Source organism: Panicum virgatum, chromosome 6K (assembly GCF_016808335.1).
Source record: "Panicum virgatum strain AP13 chromosome 6K, P.virgatum_v5, whole genome shotgun sequence".
NCBI lineage: Eukaryota > Viridiplantae > Streptophyta > Magnoliopsida > Poales > Poaceae > Panicum > Panicum virgatum.
Window position 1 is genome coordinate 45,566,662 of NC_053141.1, and position 26,889 is coordinate 45,593,550.

At 46.0% G+C, this 26,889-nt stretch overlaps 4 protein-coding genes and 1 long non-coding RNA gene across 5 annotated transcripts; 2 read left to right on the top strand and 3 right to left on the bottom strand.

The window, feature by feature from the left end:
• Positions 1 to 1,232: 1,232 nt before the first annotated feature.
• LOC120713001 (probable protein S-acyltransferase 7) lies at positions 1,233 to 4,980 on the bottom strand. The gene is made up of 5 exons (XM_039998957.1): positions 4,546 to 4,980; positions 3,037 to 3,219; positions 2,524 to 2,820; positions 2,160 to 2,393; positions 1,233 to 2,069 (listed from the first exon to the last, which is right to left on the bottom strand). The coding sequence occupies exons 1-5, from the start codon at positions 4,639 to 4,641 to the stop codon at positions 1,545 to 1,547; spliced, it is 1,335 nt and encodes a 444-aa protein (XP_039854891.1). The 5' UTR covers positions 4,642 to 4,980; the 3' UTR covers positions 1,233 to 1,544.
• Positions 4,981 to 5,350: 370 nt separating this feature from the next.
• Positions 5,351 to 8,557, bottom strand: LOC120713003 (multiple organellar RNA editing factor 8, chloroplastic/mitochondrial-like). Its single transcript, XM_039998960.1, has 4 exons — positions 8,145 to 8,557; positions 7,227 to 7,324; positions 7,065 to 7,130; positions 5,351 to 6,305 (listed from the first exon to the last, which is right to left on the bottom strand). The coding sequence occupies exons 1-4, from the start codon at positions 8,522 to 8,524 to the stop codon at positions 5,692 to 5,694; spliced, it is 1,158 nt and encodes a 385-aa protein (XP_039854894.1). The 5' UTR covers positions 8,525 to 8,557; the 3' UTR covers positions 5,351 to 5,691.
• A 309-nt stretch (positions 8,558 to 8,866) lies between these two features.
• LOC120713004 (mitochondrial import inner membrane translocase subunit TIM8-like) lies at positions 8,867 to 13,460 on the bottom strand. The gene is made up of 2 exons (XM_039998961.1): positions 13,291 to 13,460; positions 8,867 to 9,263 (listed from the first exon to the last, which is right to left on the bottom strand). Exons 1-2 carry the CDS (start codon positions 13,321 to 13,323, stop codon positions 9,078 to 9,080), a joined length of 219 nt encoding a protein of 72 aa, XP_039854895.1. The 5' UTR covers positions 13,324 to 13,460; the 3' UTR covers positions 8,867 to 9,077.
• A 230-nt stretch (positions 13,461 to 13,690) lies between these two features.
• On the top strand, positions 13,691 to 17,038 carry LOC120713002 (glycerophosphodiester phosphodiesterase GDPD1, chloroplastic-like). The gene is made up of 7 exons (XM_039998959.1): positions 13,691 to 14,089; positions 14,911 to 14,970; positions 15,082 to 15,162; positions 15,260 to 15,460; positions 15,594 to 15,689; positions 16,210 to 16,406; positions 16,510 to 17,038. The coding sequence occupies exons 1-7, from the start codon at positions 13,781 to 13,783 to the stop codon at positions 16,727 to 16,729; spliced, it is 1,164 nt and encodes a 387-aa protein (XP_039854893.1). The 5' UTR covers positions 13,691 to 13,780; the 3' UTR covers positions 16,730 to 17,038.
• Positions 17,039 to 17,558: 520 nt separating this feature from the next.
• Positions 17,559 to 23,685, top strand: LOC120713005. Its single transcript, XR_005691140.1, has 3 exons — positions 17,559 to 19,936; positions 20,160 to 23,147; positions 23,671 to 23,685. It is a non-coding gene; the product is annotated as an uncharacterized LOC120713005 (long non-coding RNA).
• The last annotated feature ends 3,204 nt before the right edge of the window (positions 23,686 to 26,889 follow it).

Sequence of the window (26,889 nt, forward strand, 5' to 3'; positions counted from 1 at the left end):
CTTTGATTGCATTGCTGCTGGGCGCTGTAGCGGCAGCTAGCTGTTGCTCACTCCGATCCGGCCTCGCCTCGCCTCAGTTGTGTTGCCTGCCTGCCTGCTCTGGCCTGCTGTGTGCGCGTCGGCCCTGACTAGGCTGCCTCCCCCTTTTGCACGCCTCGCCATGCCACTAGAGTAGCCTACCAAGGTGGTGCTAGCAATTTGCACCGGCCGGGCCGGGGTGCCAGCATTTCGGCGGTCTTGGTGAATAATCTTCCCGATCGGCGACTTCTCATTCCCGTGCGCGCGTCTTCTTGCAATGTAGGGGAACATCAGATGCATGCAAAAGCGTGCACGATGTGCAGTGGTCCGGTCCGGTCCGGTGCGGTGCGGTGCAATCTCCCGGCGGCTTTCATTGCCCGCCGTCCGGCCGCCGGCGACCAGCCATGGCTCGCGCTCGCCCGGTGCATGTACGTGCAGGTACAGAGGTCTATAGCTAGGCTTGATCATCAGCTGCAGGCAGGCTCGATGACCCACCGGCCACCGCGCACCGCACCAACTAACCCGATCAGACGGACCGCGGCCGACGAGTGCACCACCACTGGCACTGGGAGTGGGAGAGATCTCATCAGACCACCCGCCCACCCACCCACCAGCGGCGCGCTGCACGCAGACGATGATGACGCAATGCTCCGCCCATCCTGTGATCCTGTCCATCCCTAACGGCCACGACGACGTACGGCAAGCTAGCTAGCTAGCCCTGTGGTAGTTGCTACTACTAGCTAGTGCGATGACGAGCTGCATCCATGTCGGCTCAACCGATCCGTCCACATGTACCCATCCGACAATAATTGGACGGTCCACACATGTCGCGGCGGCGCAGCAGCTCGATCGTCCGGCTGGCGGCCGGCCTCGCTGGAAGGCTCGAGATTGATCGAAGAAGCACGCCGAGCCGACCGGCCGGGCAGGCGAATGGCGGCCGACTGGTGGCTACTAGCTAGCTAGGAGTACAATTATTGTCCATCTCACTGGGAGGAGCACAGGGATGGAATGCGTCCACCCAGTTGCAGTTGCAGCTCACTGTCCTGTCAGGGCCGTTCGATCCGGATCTGATCGAGATGATGCGCGCCCGTGCCTCAACATTCAACAACGTTCTTTGCCATTTCGAATTTGATTGATTAGGTGCCGCAGAATTGCAAGAGATTCAGATCATTCGCATCCAAAGAGCCAACTCGGTATGCCCCTCAAGCACAGGATACATGGCAAACCAAACACAGCATCTGTTGCAACCTGATAATTTTAGTTATATACAAATACATCATCCGAACCAGGCGGGAGCTTAAGCTTATCGGCTACTTTCTTAAAACACCAACCAACCAAACAAACAAAACAACACAGCAGGGCTCTGATGCGCTACCAGGGACAGACACAACACCAAGCGCGTTCACAGTTACACCGATCCAGGCCGTTGCCTGGCACAATGTGGAAAATACATGGCAGTTCGCTTTGAGACATGATCACGACACCCACTCCATGCGCAATTGAAACACACAAGTTTTTTTTTATGGCTAATGTGTGCCATTCCAAGCTTCCGCGCGTACGGCAGCCATTTGCACAGCCATGGCTTCCATTTCATTTTGCACAGCCATGGCTTCCATTTCATCTGTGGCTCTGTGAACCCTACTTGACTGCCTCGAATACATGCCAGCTCGGCCTTCCACAAACTCCGCTGAAAGTTCATCTCTGCTCAGATCTGGGGATGCATGGGCTATTCTGCCCTCTTTCTCGTCAAACATGCCCTCAAGGCCTGCCTCCAAGTCCCTGATATCAGCTGCTGTCCTTGGCTCATCCCAAGCCACTGGCTTCCTGCCCATTTCAAGATCTCCAATAGGCTTGCCCATGTTTGGGCTCATGAAACTTCTAGACTGTGAGCGTGTGTGTTGCAACCCTTGCTCTACTGTGACCCTTGCCCGGAAATTGTTCTTCGAAGGGGGGATAGCAGTGCAGAATATCTCTAGGAAGTTGTTCAGAATACCTCTATTATATGGGTTATCGCGCCGATCATAGCGATACCTGAAATTCTCATATGTTGTCTACAAGGAAAATGGGTAAATTAAAGGGTTAGGTATTGAATTGCAGTTGCAGAGTTACGGAGACAACAATCGGAATGAACCAAAACCTACCTGGTTGGTGCTCATCAGATATAAATGGAAGACAGACAGACCACCAACAAACCATACACAAAGAAAGCAGTAGATAATTAGAACGATTGAAGCTGGTGTCTTTGCCAAGGCCTTCCAAATTGACAAATTTTCAGCATTTCTAATCTTGATCACATACACCCAACAGAAGGCAAATACATACATGCAGAGTAATGTGGTCGAGAATACAAACATATAGAAGAACCGGTAATTGCGCTGCACAAATAAGCTGATGGTCAGTCTTAAAAAAAATAGAAAATTAGCCAGCAAAATCTCAAAAAGATGAAAAGGGTACTCCGGAAGAGTAGCTCTGAATATCAATTGCTAGTAATTTTGAATAACTTACCAGTCCTATGCACTGGCCGACCCATGGGCAGTGATGATCAAATCTTTCGACACAGTTATTGCAAATAGAACAGTGTGAGCATCGAGGTGGTCGGTACAGCATGCAGGTATCACAGTATTTGACCCTTACACTGATTCCATTTACAATAACTTCCTTTGTGCGAGGCAAACGAAATTGTTGTGGAGTCTGACCTCCTGACTCATTGATCCCATCAATGGATTCAGGTTCAGGAGGATAAGTATTGCGAGGTATTATACCAGGATCTCTACCAGAGGTACAAAGAAGCAGCGCCAAATCCTAGTAAAATAAAAGAAGTTCAGTTATTTGCACACTTCGTAAGATGCAGATTTCTTTGGAAAAAAAAGAACATAGAAACTCATCACCAAGTCAAGTCAGCTCACAGACTAGTAAGCACAAGAATAGTGTTCTTATAGGGGCTAAGTAATGGTTAGGGATCAACTTCTTATGATAAATAGTAAATACATGTCTTAGCAATGGCAGTAGTATGCTTACATAAACAGTGAAGACAACCACTACTACCATCACTGAGATGCCCCAGCTATCGGGGAAATCATTCATGAGATGCCTTGCAACAAACACACAGAAGGTAACCACTGGTGCAATGATGAGGAACATAGTGAGAAACACAGATCTCACATCAGGCCCAAATATGAATCTTCCCTGCAAGAAGAATTCCTGCAGACAGCAAAGGCACAAAATGTGAAATGCCATCAACGAAGTTCAGAAAACCCAGTTGCAAAAAACCGCAGTGAACATGAAATACATGTTTGCAAATGGATTTCGACATTTTTTTTTTAGAAAAGTGACATCTAGATAGCCAGAGAGACTCAATAACAGTTGAGAACCAAAATAGAGAAAAAAGTATAGTATCTTGACAGTTCAGATTGATAAGGGTTGCCAAAAACGAAATTGAGCTATGAAAGATACAGAAGTATGCCCTTGAACGATGACAACTTACAATTGCTACAGTTCAACTTGTGAAAACACATTGAAGTATCCTGATGCACAGGGTGACAGGGAATACCCTGATGCTACTGCTCATTAAAATATTAGAGTTAGCCAGAACAATTACTGGTCCCCCAAGTAGATGCACAGGTCAGTTTTTAAAAAATGCCAAATGATCGACAAAAAAACTACTTAACTGTAACAGAGGATTTGAAGCATATAAAGTAGAACAGGTGTGGATCTGTTCAAGTCTAATTTTGATGGACCATGCTCCAACCTAGTGAAATTCATTTGGTTCCTACCAGCCTAGAGGGCACAGCCTATTACTTTTCTGGTTTTCTCCTTGCTGGCAACATGCCGAGCAAGGGATCAGGGTACAGCAAGCTGAATTGATATTGTCATGTGGTAGATTTTATCTGTTCAAATTTTGCACAGATGCCCATTTCATTTTCACCTAGAAACCTCATAAATCATTTCAAACAAAGTTACAACTGGGCAACATGAAGAAGATCCACTATCAATTACAGGCGATGAAATCATTAAATTGCAGTTTGTGTATCAATGAAAAAACAAGTCCAACCGAAATGTTTTGAAGGCCCTGCTCACAGAAGTGTTCTTCTCATACAACTGAAAGCAATGAACACAACATGATGCTGAGAAATTCTCACAATGGTCGAGTACAACTGTGTGAATGATCGGGTATAACTATGTGTGTCCGTTTTTTTTTCCTAATCGGAGCCCACATCTCAGAAGAATGAAGAGCTCCACAGATTAGTTCACGACTTCAACTACTAACCATTTCGTAATCATCGAATCCACCAAATGCGAAGCACGCAAATCCTCCCTATTCCAGCCAGCATCCCCCAATTTGCATCCCGGGGCACGAACCGGGCTCATTCAAATTCGCCTAATCAAGCAATTACTCGAGCAAACCATCCAGTAACCGCAGGCACGGCGCACAGACACGACAGATTCAATTTCAACAACTCCTCGCGGATCGCTGCAGACTGCAGATGGAGAGGGAGGGAGGGAGAGGGGCGGGTAGAGCTTTCTTACGTTGCTTCCCCGCCAGACCTGGTAAACCCTAGGCTGCTCGCCGGCGGGCGCATCGTCGCGGCCGCCGGCGCCGCCGGGCAGCGGCGGCACGTACATCCCGCCGCCGCAGTGGGGGTGCAGGCAGGAGCCCTAGATCAAGCTACCCCACCGTCCTCCGCCTCTACGGCCCGCGCGGCCGACGGGCGACCAGCCCTCCCCCCGAGCGAGGCCTCCCCGGCGCGACGTCCCCCTGGCGCGGAGGCGGCGGGGCGCTGGCGTGGAGGCGTGCGGCGGCGTCGGGCCGGACGCGAGCCGCGGGAGGGGGGAGGAGGGGAAAGGTGGGTGGGGGAGGCGGAGGAGGGGGTCCGTCTCCGGGTTAGGTCGGGGTGGGCTCGGCTCTCCTCGAGTTGCCTGGCGTTGGGACGTGCGCGCGTGTCGTCTCGCGTCTGGCCTGCGTCGTCGTCCGCGCGCGCGCACGCACGGGAGACGTCTCGGGGTGCGCGTAGCAGTTTGGCGGGGGGCAGCAGTGTGCAGCTGGGGAGGTGGCCCCGGATGTTTTTTTCGGGTCGTGGACCGAGGTCCGCGGCCCTTGGGCCTGGGCCGAGAAGAGATTGCAAATGGCGGGCAGCATCACCTAAATACAGCCCCTAAGCTTTTCAAAAAAAAAAAATACAGGCCCTACAAGCTTTCACTTACCAGAACAGAAACCACATACAGGCGTTAATGGGTGGACTGAATCACCAATTCACCATAAATCACATAGTTTTGCAGTTCATGAAACGAAACATCCCAGTAACACTTGGCACACAAAGCAGGCAGATGAAGCTTATCATTAACAACGGAGAATTACTACCTAGTTCAGCAAACAAGGGCAACGAGTACGTAAAGAGCGGCTATTACATACTATCATCCATAATTTCGGACTTCCAGGCTAGCAATTGCATAAAGACCTAGTACTATCATCCCTGGTTTAAGATTTCCAGAAACATCATTCGACACCCAAGCACAAGTTCGAATATTATGGAATAATTCGGTGAATACAGTCCAGCAACGACAAACCATGAAAATCAGACAGCAACAAGTGTTTGATTTATACTACTGCGCACCATCTCTTCCGAAAGAGTACTCTGGAACAGGGGTGCCAAAATACGGACGTGGTCATGCTCATCAGTAGTTCGAGTTGCCTCCTTGGCCTGGGTAGCCAGGGCCGCCACCACCATAGCCAGGATTGCCACCACCTTGGTATTGAGGAGGTGCGTTAGGGTTGCCTCCCTGGTATGGGGGTGGTGGTGGGTTGCCACCTTGGTAGCCAGGGTTGCCACCTTGGTAAGCCGGGCCTGGGTTCCCTTGGTAACCTTGGTTACCGCCTTGATACCCAGGAGGTCCGCCTTGGTAGCCAGGAGCACCACCAGGGTTATAGCCCACCTGTTGGTAGCCAGGAGCACCACCTTGCTGGTAGTTTGGCGGGCCACCACCTGCATGAGGTGGCGGTGGAGGCGGAGGCATGTTGCTCTGAGCATGGTGCGGAGGGCCATCATGGCGTGGCATTTGGTTTTGGCCAGGTGGAGGTGGCGGGGCATTGTAACCCTGCCCAGGAGGCACATCTCTGTTCTGGAAGTTTTGCATGTTATCCCTTCTCCTCTCAAAGTTCCTTGACCTGTCGAAGTTGCGGGGCCTATCATTGCGCCGATTTCTATCATTGGCACGAGCATTGTTCCTGACCCACTCCTCGTGGTATTTGGGATCATAAGGAACTGCTTCCCCATTTATGAATGGTTCTCCTGAAACAGAAATGGAATGTATCAAGCCAATATGGGACTGGCCAGTTCATTCATTCACCATAGAAACGAACATATGTAAAAAATGATAGAAATGCTGAAACTCATACAATCAATTGTCTTGGTGTTATACAAAGGCTAACATATGCTGCTATCACAAGTGTTGAAACGATTTACATACACTATTACATATGCTCCTGAAACATATATGCTGAAACAAGCAGAAGATACAAAAAATAACCCCAACAATTTCATCTCAAGTTAAGGTTATACAATGAACTGCTATTACAAGTAAGCCTCTTAAATTGTCTTGGCGTTTTCAACAAGGCAATAAGGAACAGATACTAGATGCCAAGTAAACAATCACTTAACCTGATTGGACACAGCTCCAGGAGTCCATGACCTCATTTTGTGTACCCTTGGGGGCAACGATATCCTTAAATCACTTAAGGATATGGGAAGCAAGCAGGGGAACATAACTGGCAGCTCAATTAAGGGAAAATTTCATAAAATGCTGGAGTTTGGATTCTATCAAATAACTTGGCATATCATTTACATCTCACACAAATCAAGAAGATTTGAGTAGATCAATTTCAAAATTCCACTATTGTATATTTATATCCAACAAGCAAGCAGCAACTATACTAACAAGCAACAAGAAAATGCAAAAATAGACCATAGTCCATAAATAAATTAGCAGGACCTGAACAAAAAACCTTTGATGATTGATATATATTAAGATAGGAAACATGCAATCATTACCTCCATAGTCCTTATTTTTCACATCCAAGTAAGAATCAGGAAGAACCCAGCGGACCTTAGGTAACTCTGCAGATGATGAGAAGTCGTAAGATCCAAGGAAGACCATTGGATGGTATTTAATGATGAAATTTCCTACATATTACTTGATGAGATCATAAATACCTTTTAGTTTGTAAGAAAGTTCCTCAGATACAAGGGCACCGAAAGCAAAGTAATAACGAGTTGACACCGAGTATATCTTTTGCCTAGCTTCTTCCTCACTGAAACATGGAATTAGTTTTAGATGAGGTACTGTGGAGACAAAATGGAGAGGAAGCCCTGCATTTTTTGGAAATGGAAATTGCAGAGATATTATGCTGGTATACCATACTAAGACTTATACCAAGTCTCCACACTTACAAAGTTCATCAACCAGAGGGTTCATGGCTGCAGGTCCACTACACAAGCTCACACCAGGCAGAGAACAGCTAATAGGTCAATCCTACTTCGTACAGACACTAAAAACCAAACAACTTTGTCCACAGAAATTTATATTTTAACATGGACTCAACAGCCTGCTGCAAGAATCAATAATACCCAGAGATTCAGGCCGTGTTTAGTTCCCCTTAAAATTCCAAAAAATTTCCAGTACTACAGTAATTTCGAACATTTGACCACTAATTAGAAGTCTTAAGTGTGGATAACTGACAAAACCCATTCCATAACCCCGGGTGTAATTTCGAGACGAATCTTTTAAGCCTAATTAGGCCATGATTGGACAACGTCGTGCTACAGTAAATAATCTCTAATGATGGATTAATTAGGCTCGTTAGATTCGTCTCGCGATTTAGAACCCATCCGTGTAAAAAGTTTTATAAATAGATTTCATTTAGTACTTCTAAATGCCAAGATTCCGTTTCCAAAATTTTTGGAAAACGGAACTAAACACAGCCTCATTCAGATTCAAGCAATAAAGGATCCAACCAGACCTAATTCCACACAACCATTAATATGGAATATCGCCTCAATCTTATATGTACAAACAGAAATATAGTACAGCAACTAAACACTAAACGGAGAAATGGATTCGGCGATAGATACCTCCCGACGACCTGGGCGAGGGTCTTGATGTAGCGATCGATGATCTCGTCGCGCGTGATGTCGGGGTTGCCGGCATTGCCGCCCGGGGGCGGCTCCATGACGACGAGCCAGTGCTCGAAGTCGCACCCGTCGAGGAGGATGGTCTCCTTGGGCGGGCGGTTGCTCCAGTTGGGGGACGAATCCCGCAGCGAGGACGTCGCCGGCTGGGTCGCGAAGCACCGCGCCCCGGCACCGGGCGCCGGCGCCGCCGGCGCCGCGAGGAGGCTCGCTGCCGCGGCGAGCGGGCGGAGGAGTGCGGGGACGCGACGGGACGCGGCCGCGGCGGGGAGCGGCGAGAGCGCCGCGCGGGAGAGGAGGAGCGCGCGCGACGCCGTCGCCATGGCGGCAGCAAAACCGTAGGGTTTAAGCCGTATAATAGGTCGTGGCTCGTGGGTTTGGGGCCGAAATATCCGGAGACTCGGGCCTTGTGGGCTTTCTTTTTCTGTAGGGCCCTATATCTCCTTTTTTAGGGCCCATGTAGCTTTCTCCTTTTTTTATTTATCGCATGATGATTTATTCTGTTAATCTTCAGGCAGTTCAGCTCGAGCCCGGAGCAGTGTGATCGGTTGATCAAAACAAAATATTTTGTAGTATAATTCATATGATGCTACAGCCAGAAGTGTGGATTGATACGTGTGAGCATATAAACAGTCGCTCAGAACTAGGGACGCGGAGGCACTATGTTCAGTTAAACTCAGGGCAGGGAGGGTTCAGTATCAAACGGAAAAATCACACACTAGTACATTTCCCATCGAGGCAACAAGATATTGGAATCACATCAGGCTTTCTCTGTTAAAATAATTTAAAAAAATCCATCATCATTCAAAGGGTTCGTACAAAACTCAGAAGAAACTTATGGCATTTGACTAAGCAATGGTATTGGGCGCCGACGCCTCACTGCATCTCAAACCGTTTGGCGATCAGGACGCTCATGTCGAGAAACCTCTGGGCACAGTTGGTCAGGCAGGTTGATTCCCCGGAGCTGAACTTGCTTCCTGGGGTGCCCGTGATGCATTTGTCCCAGCACACGCTTGTCAGCTTGCCAACCATCTCACCCATCATCGCCTTCTGCTGCTCTTGCTGCAGTGTTGCAGAAATTAAGGTAAGAATTTGTCATGTGCAGAAAGTACTGTTCACGACGTGAACAGTAATAGGGTCCAGATATTAGGAAAGATTAGATTAGATTGGTTTGTTATTTTCTTAAATTTAGAGATTGGTTTCTTAAGGGTCAAGTCAATGTTTCTTAAGGGTCAAGTCAGCCCATCTCTATATAAGGATGGGATTGTATTTCTTTTGAGGGAGAAAGAAAAAGCAAGAATTATCAGGAGAGATCCTCATCTAACTCCGGGCCTTGAGATTGGGCGCAGCCGCCGCCGGCGTGCCCGATCTCAAGTGTCCGGTTCAGCGTCCATTTGTCCCTCACAATTCCCCCAATTTACCTAGTTTTGCACGGTCCCTGATCAGATCCGTGACAATTGGTATCAGCTTGCTTCGGTTTCGATCATGGCTTCTGCTGCCGGTGATCCATCAACATCGGTGGAAGATTTGTGCGCCAACATGCTAGAAGACTGCGCAAAGATCAAAGCCTTGCTCCTGAAGTTGAAGGAGAGCTTGCGGCGAGACAAGGCGGCAACACAGCTTCAAGCAGCAGCATGTGGATTCTTGGCCAGGCGACAAGCACGGGCAGCGTTGGCATTGCCACTTTCCGCCGCGGCGGCACAGCAGCAGCTTCAAGACGGCGTCTCCGTGGATCAGGTTGCTTGTCATGAAGCCCTAGTTGTTGCTGATCCAGCCCCTGCTCGAATCCGTAGCCGGTTGAGACCCGCGCTGCCACAGTTGCCGGTTCGTACCCCACATGGCGTCTCCGTGGTTTGTCTCGCTTTTCCCGCAGGGGCAGATCAGCTTCAATTCCTCGGCATGCATCTGCATGGCAAGACCAAGAAATCAGGGTCTCCGGGACATGCTGCCACGCCTCGGCGCCGGCCACCGAGGGCACGCATGCGCTTGGAACCGTGGCCTCCACCTGATCATCACAGCTCGAGGGCGAGCTGTCTTCGAAGGAGGGAGGAGATGTCATGTGCAGAAAGTACTGTTCACGTCGGTCCAAATATTAGGAAAGATTAGATTAGATTGGTTTGTTATTTTCTTAAATTTAGAGATTGGTTTCTTAAGGGTCAAGTCAATGTTTCTTAAGGGTCAAGTCAGCCCATCTCTATATAAGGATGGGATTGTATTTCTTTTGAGGGAGAAAGAAAAAGCAAGAATTATCAGGAGAGATCCTCATCTAACTCCGGGCCTTGAGATTGGGCGCAGCCGCCGCCGGCGTGCCCGATCTCAAGTGTCCGGTTCAGCGTCCATTTGTCCCTCACAATTCCCCCAATTTACCTAGTTTTGCACGGTCCCTGATCAGATCCGTGACAGAATTTTCCATTCAATTACAGAAGATAACAAACATGTCTATGCTAGTTTAAATGAACCATAATGCATTCTTGCATGGGAGATGGAGGTTAGTTTAAAAGAACGAAAAAGGGATAGCATCATCAAAAGAATGGTCTTTATTCTTGCAGTGCAAAGTTGGACTATGTACCATAAGAAAGAATGGGTACAGTGTTAAATATGAACGTCTAGATTCTAGAATTATCTAGTACACATGAGATGCAATAGATACATTAAGCGTGCCTTGTCACAAAATAATGCTCTAACATATTCAGATGAAAAAACATCTAAATGCATTTGGAGAACTGGAGAAGGCAGTAATATAATTCTTGACATATATGTTTGCCTAACAGTATGTATTTGCAACCTTGAGCAGCAAACCAAGCAAATCATGTAAGCCAGTAATGAATAATGGATACAACAATAGGCATCATGAACAGAAATGCCATTCCCATAAGCAGATAGAGGAAATGATATACTGTACCATGCTGTGGTATTGTTCTTATAGCTATACCATGCAAGATATACCAATATTTTACAGCTTGATTGCTTGTGAAGAACACCAAAAAAGGAGAGGAATCAAACGACTGAAAAGGTGATACAGCAACTGGGCTAGCAAGGCCAGAATGAAGCAGCCAGCAAGCAAGTTAAGTAGGTGAATGCTTAATACAGCGTATGTTTGTTCATCTGCAACAGAACTTGAAAGACCAGTAAGGAGGGCACAAATTTAAATGCCAAAATAAGGCCTAAAATTATCCTCAAACAGAAGTGGATAAATTACAACATCCATATTAAAGTAACACCTGAAAATCATTATTTTAGTTAACACATCTCGAGTGTGATATTAGGTCACAAGGGACATACAAGGTGATATCTCTTGGTGTATGCTCTTTACTGATGATGTGGTGCTAGTTGACAAGAGTAGAGCAGGGGTTAATAAGAAGTTATTGCTGTGGAGACGTACGTTAGAGTCGAAAGGGTTCAGGCTTAGTAGGACCAAGACTGATTACATGATGTGTGATTTCAGCGCGACTATGCATGAGGGTGGAGATGTTAGTCTCGATGGGCAAGTGGTGCCCCAGAAGGATATTTTTCGGTATTTAGGATTCGGTATTTAGGATCGATGCTACAAAAGGATGACGACATTGATGAAGATGTTAGGCATAGAATCTCAGCTGGCTGGTTGAAATGGCGTCAAGTTTCTGGCATCCTCTGTGACAGGAGGGTGCCACAAAAGCTAAAAGGCAAATTCTATAGGACAGCGATTCGTCTGGCGATGTTATATGGCGCTGAATGTTGGCCCACAAAAAGACGACATGTCCAGCAACTAAGTGTAGCAGAGATACAGATGTTGCGGTGGTTTTGCGAGCACACAAGAAGGGATAGAGTCCGGAACGAAGTTATTCGGGAAAGGGTAGGGGTGGCACCAATTGAGGAGAAACTTACCCAACATCGGTTGAGATGGTTTGGACATATCCAACGGAGGCCTCCTGAGGCGCCGGTGCGTAGTGGGGTTCTAAAGCGTGTCGATAAGGTAAAGAGGGGTAGAGGTAGACCTAAACTGACTTGGGACGAATCGGTTAAGAGAGACCTTAAGGATTGGAATATCTCTGAAGAGGTAGCTTTGGATAGGAGCGCTTGGAGACTAGCTATCAGCGTGCCTGAACTGTGACCTTTGTGTCTTTTGGGTTTCATCTCTAGCCTACCCCAACTCGCTTGGGACAAAAGACTATGTTGTTGTTGTTGTATCTCGAGTGTGATATTAATCTAGCTCCTGAAAACCACTCTCTGAAACAAACCTGGATGACAGCTAAAAAAATCTCGCAGTAGGCCTCTAAACTTACATGAGTAATTTAGGTTGGTCAAAAGTTTATTTAGGTGCCACTGTGCCAGGGAACTTAATTTTTAGGATTTTTAGGTAGGACAACCATGAAAACTAAAAGGGGCAGTGAAACTCTCCCCTCAGTACTATCATAACGCGTTAGCCATTTTCAAAGTTTGCTCTAAGTAAGTGCCTGTCTAATGTATTAATATAACTGTAAAGCTAATCACGTCAAATTCAGAAGTGGCGAGCACCTCATACCTAACACAGTAACCAATCAAGCAATTTACCACTACTTGCAGTATACAGACTAATCAAGTAATCATCTGATTCTGAAGTTAACAACAAACTCTGACAAAATCATGTATCCGATGATGCACCTATTTCGCCTCCAATAAAAAAGTAAAACCTCAAACTACCTCTAGACATCACCAAGCAGGCTAGCAAACGAGCTGAGCAAACCCAGAACTCAACATTCATAATCTAGCACAGCTGAAGAAAAAAATAGGCATCCCAACCAAATCGAAGGCAACAGGAGCCAGGGAAACCGCATCGCTCTATCGTCCCGTCTCTTAAGAGACTTCAGATCCCCAACCAATTGCGTCGGCAAAGCGAGAGCATACGAAGAAATTTAGCATCCCCTGCACACGAGACCTTAACGCAGAAAAAGTACACCGGGATCAGAACCTAACGAACCGACGCCCAACCGTTACATCAGAATCTAATGAATTCGCCCGGCGAAATCAACAGCGGCATGCCCAGATACAGCAGAACTCGCCGCGCCTTCCAGGTCAACAGCAGCGGACGCCTGCCAACAACGGGTCACGAGCAGGAGAAGCAAGTTCTCACCTGGAGGAATCGCTGCATCTCGGGGTTGTCCATGTCGTCGCTCCTCTCTCTTCCTGTCTCGCTGTCTCCTAAAACCCTAGCTCTGTTTTAGCTTGCAGAAGGGGATGGATGGGGAATGCGGCGGCCGCCGGCAAGTAGAGTTTGTGGCTGATGAAGGAGGAGGTCTCCGCTCCTCCATTGGGCCGAACTTATCGCCTTGGGCCTTGACCCGATCGAGCAAGGCCCATATTTATTTGGGCTTTCTGGCCCGTTATAGAACTGGGCCGCAACCGACCTCCAGGGCAGGCCCAGGCGAAACGGAATATGCTTGCGAATAAACCCGCGCCGCGGCGGATCCTTCGGCGAGGCGTCACCGTCACGTCGCCCGGCCCGGCGGCGGCGGCGGCGGGTGCGGGTCTAAAAATATTCAAAATGTATCCGGACGGCAGCCGTGCCAGGTCAGCAAGCGAGAGCGACGCGCACGCGCTCGCGCTCGGGCTCGGAAGCCGAGATGGTGGCGCTCCCGGCGGCGACCCGCGCGGGGGCGGTGGGGCTCTGCCGGATCGCGGCAAGCGCGTCCGCTCCGCCGCCGGCGTCGGCCGGCGGGAGGAGAAGGGAGCGCGAGCGGGAGCGGGAGCTGCCGTTCGCGCTGGCGGAGCGGGGGATGGTGGTGGGGGGCCACCGCGGGATGGGGATGAACGCCGTGGGGGCGCCGCCGGGGGCCCGCGTCGGGGCCGCGAGGGAGCGGGAGAACACGCTGCTCTCCCTCGGCCGCGCCGCCGAGCACGCCGCCGTCGCCTTCGTCGAGTTCGACGTCCAGGTGCGTAGTACGTGTAGCTGGGCCGGTCTTGTTTTTCGAGCTTGTTTAGCTTTGGGCTGAAGGTGGAGTACACCGCAGCATTGCGAATTTGCGATGCGAGACTGGTGCCTGGTAGGTGGTAGGTAGTGCGGTGCGGTGCGGTCGATCAAAAATGCGGGCGGCTGGGCCCTCTTCTTCGCAATAACTGGAAATGCGTACGCTAGTGGATGCAAACAGCCAGCTAAATTCGTTGCGACCTTCATGACCAATCTCAGTTTGGAACTTGGATGTAGTGTATATGGTTCCAGTGCGTTGGTCACATACTATGCTAGGTTTCTGGCCGGCCAAATTTGCAAGCAATCGCGTGTGGACTGACTTATGAAGTTGATTGGTTTATGTCCTCAATGCAGCATTATATGTGACTGTGCGAGCATTGCAACTTCTGGCCGAGTCCTGGTAATATAACATGGTACCCAATTGTACAAAGACGGTGGTCATAGACTGATTGTAAATGTTCAAAGTTCTGCATGAAGCTAGTGTCCGGAACTCAGGATTTCAAGATGTTCACCTCTAATCACTAGAGGCATTTACCTTTAGATACTTCTCCTTTTACCACTAATCTGGTGTCGAAGATATGATTAGTTAGAGCGTTCTCAACAACAAGATCTGTACAATAATTATAGGTGGTCGATGGAAGCATGTGTGTTATGGTTGTGTGCTATTCTTTATTTCAAGATTTTCGGTTTAGTTCAGCTAATTGATTTCTCTTGAATGTTATCTCTGATTTTTATGGCCAGACTGATCTGTTGAAGGAACCATTAATCACGACACTTCGTTTACAGGTCACTAAAGATGGTTGTCCAATAATCTTCCATGATGATTTCATCCTAACACAAGGGGCCGTATGTTCTTTTTACCCATCCTGTTCATTTCGTTTTGTTTCTGCACTACAATATTCATCTGTTGTTAGAAAAACTCTTTATTTAAAACTGATTGTTGTGCATGGTGTGTAGGGCGCTGTATATGAAAGGCGTGTTACTGATCTTCTCTTGGAAGAATTCCTCTCATATGGGCCACAAAAAGAATCTCGCAAGGTGACATACCTTGTTTCTATTGATTTTTCCATGCAAAGTCCATGAATACATGCTAAGGGTGCTAATAGACTCACTGTTCTTTGCGCTGGTCTTTCAGGTTTCCAAGCCTTTACTTAGACGGACAGGAGATGGTAGAGTCCTTAACTGGAGTACAGAAGAAGATGATTCTCTTTGCACGTTGCAAGAGGTCTTTGAACGTGTCAGTCCTCGTGTGGGATTCAACATTGAGCTAAAGTTTGATGACAACATTATATATCATAGTAAAGACATTTACTGTGCTCTTCAAGCTATATTGCAAGTACGGCATTTTTCTTTTCTTCATTTGAAACTTAGTACGATGTCAAGTGATTTGCACTCCATTCTATTGACATTCATTTCATCACTAAGAGGTGATGAATTATTTCAATAAGGGCGGTGAATCATTTTGGCAGGTTGTTTTTCATAATGCTACGGATAGACCAGTCTTCTTCTCATCTTTCCATCCTGACGCGACTCGGATGGCACAGGAACTCCAAAGTTTCTATCCTGTATGTATGCTTTGAAACTTCTTCTGTGGTTGATGTCTGAATTGTTTGTCAGGTTTCCTCGATCTGTCAGCCTAGGCCTAGCTTACTTGTGTCTTGCCCTGGTTGTGAAATTTCTACATTGCAGAGCAGTCTGATTGTGATTCACTTCCATCATAGGCTCATAGCATTCAGAGTACACAAGTTACATTACGTAGGAATGCCTTGGGCTCGTCGTTTTACTTGATTAGACAATGGGCCCATGAGATAGTAAGTGCAAACGAGCAGGTGTGGTTTAACATATAGAATCATCTGTCAGACTTTTCTTAACAGATAGCTGCAAATTGGATAATACTATATGTAAAATTTGAAACCTAAACCAATTCTCAGCTGATATTTGATATTTTGATTGTATATTTACACAGGTTTAGTGTACTATAGAATTACTGTCTGGTCGACTTGATAAAATGTTGCTAGGCATCATACGAGATACATCTCAACATTCAGGATAACCATCTCCATCTTTTTCCACATTTTGCAATAGGTACTTTTCTTAACAGAAGGAGGGACATCCAAACACCATGATTCACGAAGGAACTCACTTAACGATGCCATTCAGCTATGCTTAGATTATGATTTGCATGGGATCGTGTCGGAAGTGAGAGGTGTTCTCAAGAACCCCGCTGCAGTTGTCAGAGCACAAGAATCCAACCTTGCACTTCTCACTTATGGGCAGCTCAAGTAAGCAATATATCCGCATCATGCTTCTTGTGTCAGGCCACCATTGTTTGTTCATCAGTCATCTTACAGCCTTCGTGTGCATCTTTGTTACATACACATGCAGTAATGTGTGGGAGGCAGTCTACGTCCAGTACTTGATGGGCGTCAATGGTGTCATTGTTGATCGGGTGGAGGAAATCTCAAATGCTGTTGCTGGTTTCAGTAAACCAGACTTTAGCGGGGGTGTTGCTGGTGCGGATAGTGCAAAGCATCAGGCCTTCTCGCAGCAGCAGCTTGGATTCTTGCTCCGGCTTATACCTGAACTGATTGAGCAGCAACATTGAAAGTACATCATTGATCATACTGCCGAAGTTACATCTCAGTTTTGACCCTCGAAACATATGAAGGCATCCCGTCTTCAGTCGATGGTAGTTCAGATAGGACTAGTCTAACATCAGTTTGACAGTTTAGGTGGTACTAGTCTATCAACCCGCGGACTAGTTAGAGATATCTAGTAATGATCTATCTCACGCTCTCTTTGACCAATTAAATATTTTAATTCAGTAGTGTAAAGATACATATTTATTATTATATAATTGTAAAAAACATGATAGGCTTAGTTACTAAAAAAAAATTTCTCACTTTGCATCACACATCCATATATGTTTTTGATATGTATTTAATTGAACATTTTGTTTGAGTTATGTGAACAACATGAAAATTCGTATTCTTATCTCTTCTTATACATGAATATATGATGACACACACATTATGGTTAGTATTTTTATATAAATAATAACATAAATAATATATTAATAATGATAGAAGTTAGAATTTTATATTGATGCGCCTTAAAATTTTATTATAATTATATAATTTTGATTCAGGTTTTGGATTTATTTTTATTGTGTTATCATTGGATTATATATATATAAAAATATAAATTTAGGGGGTTATTTGATACTATTTTATAATGGCAGAGGTGGGTAATTTAGATACATGTTTAGGAGGTTACTTTAGTCTATTTTCATAATGGCAAAGGTGGATAATTTATAAGAAAAATATAACAGATCCAATGGCTATTATGATTAGAGTTGCCGAATTGATGGCCGAATATTTCTGATTTTTGTGAGAATTTATTGAATTTCTCTATTTTTTTAGACTATCCACCTAGGATCCTAGGTGGCTTCATCTGGAGGCTCCACCTAGGATCCTAGGTGGCTTCATCTGGAGGCTTCAAAAGGAGTCTCCAATTAGTAATAGTAAGATAAGATATTTTGTGTGTAATTGACTGTAAGTGCATAGATCACTCCGAGTCCAAACCCAGTTCCCTGTTAGTACGGAGCCAACCATGGATCATGGTCTTGTTGCAAATATGTTCACAAAAACAGAAAGTGCTGTCTTCTTTTTTTGTGAAATAGAAAGTGTTGTCAACTACAGATACAACAATTTTTAATAGTTTGGAACTTAGAAGACTCCAATTCCCACATCAAAATTTTTATGTATATTATAAGACAAAATATTATTAAAATATCATTAGTGATGTAATAAATCATAACAAAAATGATTATATTTGTAAAAGAAAGTTGAATAAGACCAGTCAAACGCAGTTTCTAAGGATCAAAAAAAATTACGGTTTTTTTGGGACGGAGGGAGTAGGTTGTAGCCAGAGCCAAGGAGTCTTCCAGATTTAACCCAATCAATCTACTATATACTACTATCTAAAGTCGTGTTTACCACTCCAGTGAAGTGAATCTGCCTCCCTGTGGTTCTGCCCCCCGCTCCGTGGCTCTGCCTTCCCTCCCCGCGCGCCCCACGTCTCCCTCGCTCGCGAGCAGTTTCCAGCTCCAGCCGCTACCTTCCACCTCCCTCGCACCGCTCTCGCCTCTACCTCAAGCCCCCTCGCCCTCGCCCTCGCTCCCGCGGCGGTCGCCATCTCCGCCGCGCTCGACGTCCCCGCCACGCGGCCGTCCTCCCAGCGCGGATTGGGAACCCTCCGCGCCGCCGGAGCCCCGCCCTTGTGCATCGCCTCTGCTGCGGATCAGCGACCCCTCCCCGCGCTTGGCCGCGGTTGCTGGACGCCTCCTCGACGCAGCCCGTCAAGCCTTCCCGAAAGAGCCAAGGAGGGCGGAGACGAGGAGCGAGCCGGCGTCTGGCAAGGAAGGCGCGGCATCCTCGGATCCACCATCGCCCTCGAGGCCGATACGGCAGCGGCCAAGGTGCGGAGACGTCGTTGCAGGCAGCGTGGTGGATAGAGACGCCTAGGCAAAGGGAAGACAGTGGCCTGCACGGCGGCGAGCAACACCAGCACGCCATCACCAGGTACGCAGTGACGCATTCCTCCCTGCCGAGCACGCCAGCAACGCTGCCCTTCCCCTCCGCGCCCCACAATGCCGATCACGGCACTGTGCTGGAGGTCTTCACCACGTTGCCCACCAAGTGCTCGACAGAATGCATCAGCCAGATATTTTAGGGACCGAAGCATGTTTATGCAAGAGCTCAAAAGGTAATGCCCTATTAGCTCAGAAAACATGTGTTTAACCATATTGATGATTGCTAGAAATATGACATCGTAATCAATGTTCTAAGCTACCATGTATGCTGCATCAGAATCAAATAGGCATCAAGCTTTGATTCTATTATGATTGTTAGGAGGTAAAGTCCTCAAGATGGAAATATGGTTAAACATGTTGTATTATGATAGTAAACAGCAGATGGTTTGAAGTTCTTCCTTCAGGCTTCAGCTAAGTGCTGGTTACATAGCCCAATTTAACTCCTATAAATGGATTTGAAGTTAAAAATGAATAGTACCAGACTACCAGTTCGGTTTAACTTATTTTCAGTTCTATAGATGAACCAACTATAGAACATGAATTCTTTTCTGTTCTATATATAATCCAACTAACATCTCATGGTGCACTTAGCTTTTTGTATATGGAAAAATTGTTCACCCCACTCCATCTTCCAATTTTTATAATATAACCCAGATTAACCTATACTTGGGGATCGGACTATAAAACTCTGATGTGGTATGGTAGCTGAGTACTTTTGTGGCATAAATTATTGATAGGATCATTGTCATATTGGCAAATTTGATAAAATTGTTGAGAACTTGAGTGGTAAGGTCCCAGCTGAAACAACATTGTGAGAAGTACATTTGGCGATTTGATCTTTAGGCTTCAGCTAACTGCTGGTTATATAGCCCAATTCAAGCATCACGATCGTCCGAGGAGTCGTGATTTATTATAGACCCCAGATAAATCATGCATGGAGACACTACAAGAATCAGGAACTTAACTTAGCAGTTAATTTCATTGCTATAATTTGCAGAATTATTTTTTTTAATTTACTCCCAGTCCATGTTGATCATGATTTTTATAGGTATCAAAACATGAGTCCCTCTCCACTGCGTCTGGTCCCACGCACGGCCTCCCCCTCTCCGCTGCTTTCCCCGCCACCCCCTGTGCCACCTACGTCTTCATCTGGTCCGCCAATGCCATTGCCAAGCTCCCCATCGACCTGGCCACGCGCATGCTCTACAGATGCTACCTGTATGCCCAACTTCATCCCCATCCAGCTTACATTGCAATTTTAGTGCCTCTGTGCTTGCAACCTTTCCAACCAGAGAACAATTTTGAACTGCCATTTTAGGGATGGCAGTGACTTGCACATTTCGATTGGTTGCAATGGACACATTCATGCTAGATGTTATGACTTACAAGCCATTATTATCTCGATCCCTGCTGGAAATTAAACTTCATGTTCTTTTTTTAGACCTCATGTGAAGAAGCAGCCACAGAGTTTGAGCAAACTGAATGATCCTTCCTTCTAACTGGGAGAAGCAGATGCTGAAAGGGAAGCTTGCTGTTCAGAAGATGGTTGTCAACCTGATGGACAGTGTTTGCGAAGGATGAGACAGAGAATACCTCCATACCCAAAGCCTGTGTCAGGTCTTCTTGAATCAAATGTTATTCTTATAAAAAATGTTGTTTACATTCCTTATATTTCGTATATTGTACAACAAAGAATTGCACTTTTCCTTTCAGTGAAATAGATGATAGCTAGACAAACTTGCAGTTACCGTTTCACTAAAATAGATAGACAAAAGATAGATCAACTAATACCCTGATGGTTGATGTTGGGTATTTGATACCTTAAATCCTGTTCTACATTGCATGATGTTTTTCAAAAACAATCATATCATACCTGGTAGATGCTTAAATCATGGGTGAAATGTATGGCAAATTTACATGAGGTTGCTTTATGCCCTGAGAATCTGTAGCTAGATTGCTTCTTGACTTCTGGCATTAACTTTTTCCGTGTTGAATCCCTTTACACCTATTCAAAATTGAAACTGCTTATTCATCCTATGTTAGATATCTGTTAGGTTGTTACGACATGTACTACTGATCATATATCATTTTGTTAGAATAAGGAGGATGTGCTTACAACATGGATGACGTGAGGATAATTCTTTTTATTTATCAAGCTTTGGGTTTCCTTCGGCCATCTCAAAATCCTGGATATGACATCTCCATTTTTCTTTCATGTTTTGGGTACACAACTTGAGGATTGTTTCTTGAAAGCACTTGATTAGAAGTGGTTCACATCTGCCCAAGAAGCTGCAGAGGTATGCATCCAAATATTTCCACCTATTATCTTCCTGCATTTCTAATATGCTTTTCTGTACTTAGATGGTCATGTCCTGGCATGCTACTACGAGATGATTGTTTCAACATGCAATTTTCCAATTTTTTAATTGCTCTTTAGAGCTACTTATACTACTGCTTTAAAACTGATTTGACTTTGGATATGGTGCTGAGGATTTCAAAATGATGGCCAAGAGTGCTCGACTTCAGCAATCAGGTTGTGCCTATCTGTGTTGTTCCATAAATCTAATAAGATAAAGCTTTGATAGTTGTGCCTATACATACTTGTAATTTTTTAGTCAATAAATCAATGAATCTATTTTGTGTGAATATTTCACACTACGGGAAGTAGGATGTCCTCCCTCAGCAGTCATTCAACAATTTTGTGGGAGGCAGTGAGGAAGTCATTTGAAGAAAGATGCATCACTGTCTATTTTGCCAAACATGTCCCTTATCAAGAATGCGTACCAGCCCAGCACAAATATAAATATCTATGCCGATAGCAATCTCTTACGTTGTATTTTGGTTGAATGTTTGATGTGGATATCTGCTTGGTTGTTTGTTGCATCATAATCTGTCCCCATATACCCTTTTTGTTAGTGTTATAAAACAAAGTTTGATTCCCGTAGCAACGCACGGGCATTCAACTAGTCAGACTTGAAAAATGCAAACAAAGCAAGGACATGCATACTAGGCCATAGTGTTGTCAAAAGCAAAAGGTATTTGCAGCCCTGAATCGCAATAGCTTTCTCTTAAGTACGAAGGAACTGGAGCCTGGAGGCTCTGCACGATGACAGGCATTAGCGCTGGGAAAAGCGCAGAGTATTTTAGCACATGTGAACACTGCTCGTGAGCTCCCTCTGTTGCCGACCTGTACCGAATCATTGGTGCGCCCCCGATTCAGTGCTCCACCTCCATGTGGCCCATCCATCCCAAGGGCACCAAAGTTATTTGCAGATGACTCAGTCCACATGGATGCCTGGTCAGCACGAGGGAAAGCAAGTGACACTGCACTTGGCACTCCGAGAGGCTCCCCCAAGCTCTCATCTCATTCTGAGGACCGTGGAAGGACCAAAAGATCTCTAGGACGGGCCTAACAGCACCTGAAAAAGATCAAGCTGCCGGTCACTGCCTGAATGTCTCCTCCCTGATCTGTGCCGAACAATGCTGCGCGACCGCCATGTCGGTGCCGCCGATCGGCAGATGGCTAGGGAAGAGGATCCGGTCTCCAGGCAATCCATGGCAGGGTCCCCCTAGCTCTGGCTGCCCTTGGGACAAAGGCACCAGCCTAATTTTGTCGTCCCTGCCTGGCCTAATTTGTCCTCCCATTATTAGGCATTGGCTCCTTGCATCATGTGTTTTTTGCCTTCTTTAAAAGGCAGTTAGCTTCTGAATAATTGAGTTCTTTTATTAGCTCACAACGATTTACCGGTAGCTGTGCCTGTGATGGGCATTTCTATCGGTTGATCTTCATCTTCCCCTTGTGGATTGCTGGATCAGAGGTGGCCAAGAGTCGCAGACTAGCTTCATGACCAAGATCGCCATACGCATTAGTCGTCAAAAGGCATGCAAAACCCCACTCCAAAGGCATTGACAGTGGCCTGCACTGTGCTGCACTTGTGTGGGGACTGGCTGAGAAAGCAACATGGAAAGGGGATCGGTCATGGCTCGGTGCAAATGTGATGCATCACGCTTTGGAGGAAAAAAAAGTGTAACACCTCATGTGCTAATCGCCATAATTAGATTAATTAGGGTCATTAGTGCTAACTCACATGACAATCCACCAAACTAGAATTTTTCCTGTCAGTTAGGGCCAGACCGGTCTGACCGGTGGAGTCAACCGGTCTGACCGGTTGAACCGATGTCAACCGTTTTGAGCCCCACAACATTTAAATCACTCTCTCTCTTCCTCATCAGTTCACTCCTCACCATGCCAGCTCCCTCCCTCTCCCGAGCTCCCTCCTCCCCAAACCCTCACTCCCTAATCTCTCACCTAAATCCATTTCAAGGCTTGGGGGAGCTTCAAATCGGGGTCAAGGATCATCCTCTCCATGTGCTCCTCCCCGGGGTGATGTGGAATCTCCAGTTTTTCGTGGGAGAGAAGCCAATCAAGGTAATCAAGCTTGGGGTGGATTGATCTCTTTTTCTAGGTGGTTCTAATTGATTTCCTCTGGTCAAACATATCCATTTGCATCCCTGAACTAAAGCCTAGAAGGGATTTAGAATTTGTGGACTAGTTGACTCATCCAAGGTACTTCATCTAGGGTTGGGTGAATCCATCTTTCTAGGAGGTTTTAGTCGATTTCCTTGGGTCAAGATCGTCTATATACATCTCTGAACTAGAGCCTAGAAAGGATTTGAAATTGGTGGGCTAGTTTAGCCGCGACATGGGTTCCAGTTTTTGTTCTGGGTAGGACCGGTCGGAGTGACCGGTCTGACCGGTGGCGTGGTTGAATTAAGTGTGACCGGTCTGATCGGTCGGATGGACCGGTCTGACCGGTGGGGTATTGGCTGAGAGGTGAAATCCGGGGTAGTTGGTACAAATGGTTAGAAATTAATTTGGTTATTAGTTACTCATAATTTTTGTAAATCATGCATGCATTCTCATGTCATGTGCATATGCATACGTGTAGCAGCCGCGGCGGAGGAGATTGTGTACGAGGTGGTTGCGGAGCCACAGGGGCCGCAGGGGCAAGCCCCGCAGCAGAAGGTTCGCGAGGAGTCGGCCCAAGGCCCGGCTAACCCTAGTGCTGAGCGGCAGACACAAGGCAAGTCCCGGTGCACAATCTATTAATTTAAATTATGACACATATATATGTATCTATTACTTGTGCATTATATTTAGGAATTGTTTGAAACACTAGTTGCATGATCCCTAGGTTTTCCTAGGCCTTATACTAGTATGTGCACGTCGGTAGCACTGCTATGCTTAATAGGGTTCGGTAGAAGTCGAGTGATATTCTGTCACTCGCGAGATATAGGAAGTATTTATATTTTAGTACATGAGTATTAAATTCAAGATGGAACATAGTGGATGGGAGACCGGGTGGGAGATGCGTAGCCCCATCTGTGTTGATTAAGGACCGTTCCGTTGTCGGCTGTGTTGATCGGGGATTGAATTGTACTAACCGCATGCCGGGAGTAGGAGGTAGTCGAAACCGGTAAGCCGAGTACTGCTTTGCTTCAAAAGTACAGGAACCCGCACCCAACTCCTAGGGTAGTCGAGTGGCCGCAGAGAAAGGGGTTGCATATGTTTACTTTTGGTGGTCTCACGTAGAACTCGGCTGACTATATGTCGTTGGGCTGGTTCCTGTAGTTCGAGGCAGGGAGGGGAAAGGTTGGTGCGTGGGGTCCGACGGGGGCTTTTGCGTGCTGTGTTGGTTAGGTCCACCTTTCAAGGTTAAATCGAATCGATTCGCCATGTCTCACGGTTATGAGAGCATTGATCTCTTGGTCACATCGTAGAAAGAAAATGGAATAAAATGAGATGAGATGCAATGAGGGCTGATGTTATTTAATTAATGGTTTGCTCACTCTGATTGTTGTAGTTTTACAAATCATAGATGATTAGTAAATCTATTGATATAAATGGGAGCTAAAACTTGGAAAATAAGGACTCACTTCTAGCATTTTTCTGCAAAAATAACTACCAGCCAAAAGCCTTGCATGTCTAGGTATGTGGGCTAAGTTATACCCACTGGTCGGGTAAGTCTTGCTGAGTATTAGTTACTCAGGATTTGTTGCCACATATTTTTATTTCAGGGTACCCGGACGCTGATTTCTGCCTCTGCTGCGTCAAATTTATCCGCCGTGATGCAGAGGGGTGGGAAGTGGTGGATCGAGACTCTTAGATCAGGGAGTCGACGGGTTGCACGTTTGCGGGAGGGGAGTGCGTCCCCTCAGTTTTTGTTGGACCGGTCTAATCGGTATTCATGCAGGGGGTTCATACAGGCCGGTCTGACCGGTTGTATGGACCGGTCTGACCGGTTGTGCATAGGCAGAAGTGTAGAAGTAGTGAAGTGTTGACCCTCTTTTTTTATTCAATCTCGGATCTCTAGGGTTGTAAAACTTGTAAATTATGTATGTATTTGAACTCGCTTTGTAAAACTATTGTATCTAAACTCGTGTTGTAAAAGTTATGTTTTATCGCCTTATGTCGTTTTGTCCCATAATTTCAAGTATTTGTCGTGCTTGTACTATATGTGTCCGCCTTCGCGTGGGACTACTGGTGTTGTTTCGATCGGACAGTGGGTTGAGAAAGGACCATCAAATTAAACCATTAAGCTAATGCGCCCGATATGTTCAAATGACGGCCATTATGCTTAATTTAGAGTTTTAATTTAGCGGTTCCGTCACAAAAAGGGCATTTTCAGGCTTTTGCTTTCACTGATGGCTGGTGCTCAGTTCTGGTGTTCACATTGGCAATGGTTGTTTGTGGGTGAAATCCTTGCAGTTGCAGACTTGTGATGCCGAACTGCCGAGAGGCTACGTCACACTGCTAGTGAGGGTTCGGTAATCGGAGGTGGCTTCCCATGGAGGAAACACTGAACATTTCCCAGCCATTCTCCACAAGAACTGATCTTCACCTAACCGCTGATAGGTAGCTTGCTTGCCTGCTCGCCTATTCTCCGCGAGATTTGAAGTTTTGCTTTTTGTTCAAGGAACAAGTGACATCACATCACACCAAGTCGATCTGATAGACTTGGTGAAACGGCGACCCCCTCTCCTGATCCCATTAGCCCCACAAGATCTCAAGTTCATCCGAAACAAGCCGGATGAGAATCGGCCTGGCCATCCATGAGGTCGCGTGTTGTTAAGCCGATTCCGGTGACAGCAAATGATCATAAACAAATGCCGTGGATCGCGGGTTTTTCAGGCGCCTCCCTGGTACTGTCAACCATGGTCAATTTGTTGGTTCTGTCAACAATATTGCCTAGTGCTTGCCTCAAGTGCTGAAGGTGACATGTTGCTTGGGCAGTCCAACTTCTGCCTAACCCTGTCCCCATTTATTTATGATCATGATTAGGCACACAGTAATACTCAAACTGTTCTCTCGTACAATTAAATAGTTTTGCCAAATTTCAGATTTCATGTCATACAGGTATCCAAAAGATGTCCATGTCAGTGTTTCTTTGAAATTTCAAAGATTGATGAAGAAATGGTGCACATGTTAAGGGACCACAAATAATATATGGTTTAGTTACCATGAGAAGCTTTTTCCTTAGACATTCTAAGCATAAAACATTTTCAGATAAGATGGGTAAGAAGGCTATGTTATCTTGAGCATATGTTAAGCAGTGTGACTACAAAGTATCTTTTTAGGTATGGAAGCTGAAACAACATTTTAAAACATTTGACCCATGTTTTTCAACTATGCGCTGAAATCAAATGCGACGTATTTGGCAGGGACAGGTTCAGGAGCTCATCTCCTGCGTGAAGGAAAAGGATCCCTTACCAAATCTTTTTCCCTAATTCGTTAAGCTCCATGTTGACCCTCTAGAACAACTTGACAACAAATAAAATGAGAGTGGCTAGAAAAAAATATATACCCTAAGTCCTAGCTCCTAAGATGAGTAGTTGTTAGGAACTAAATGCAATCTTTGCTTCTTCAAAAGCACTGATGGAGCATAGAACTAGCAAGAAGCTTACTTTATGATGCATCAGATAGGTAATAGCTTCCGGTGTTGCACAATGACTCTGCCACAATGTAGTTCAACGATTGTGATCGATTAGTTAGAGAAGATCTTCAGTTTTCTGCTGAAACCGTGTTAGCGCAAGAAAACCAGCTGGTTACTTTAGTCTACTTTGTAAGGCCAACGAGAATCACAATCAGCAGGGAGAGAATCAAAATCTGT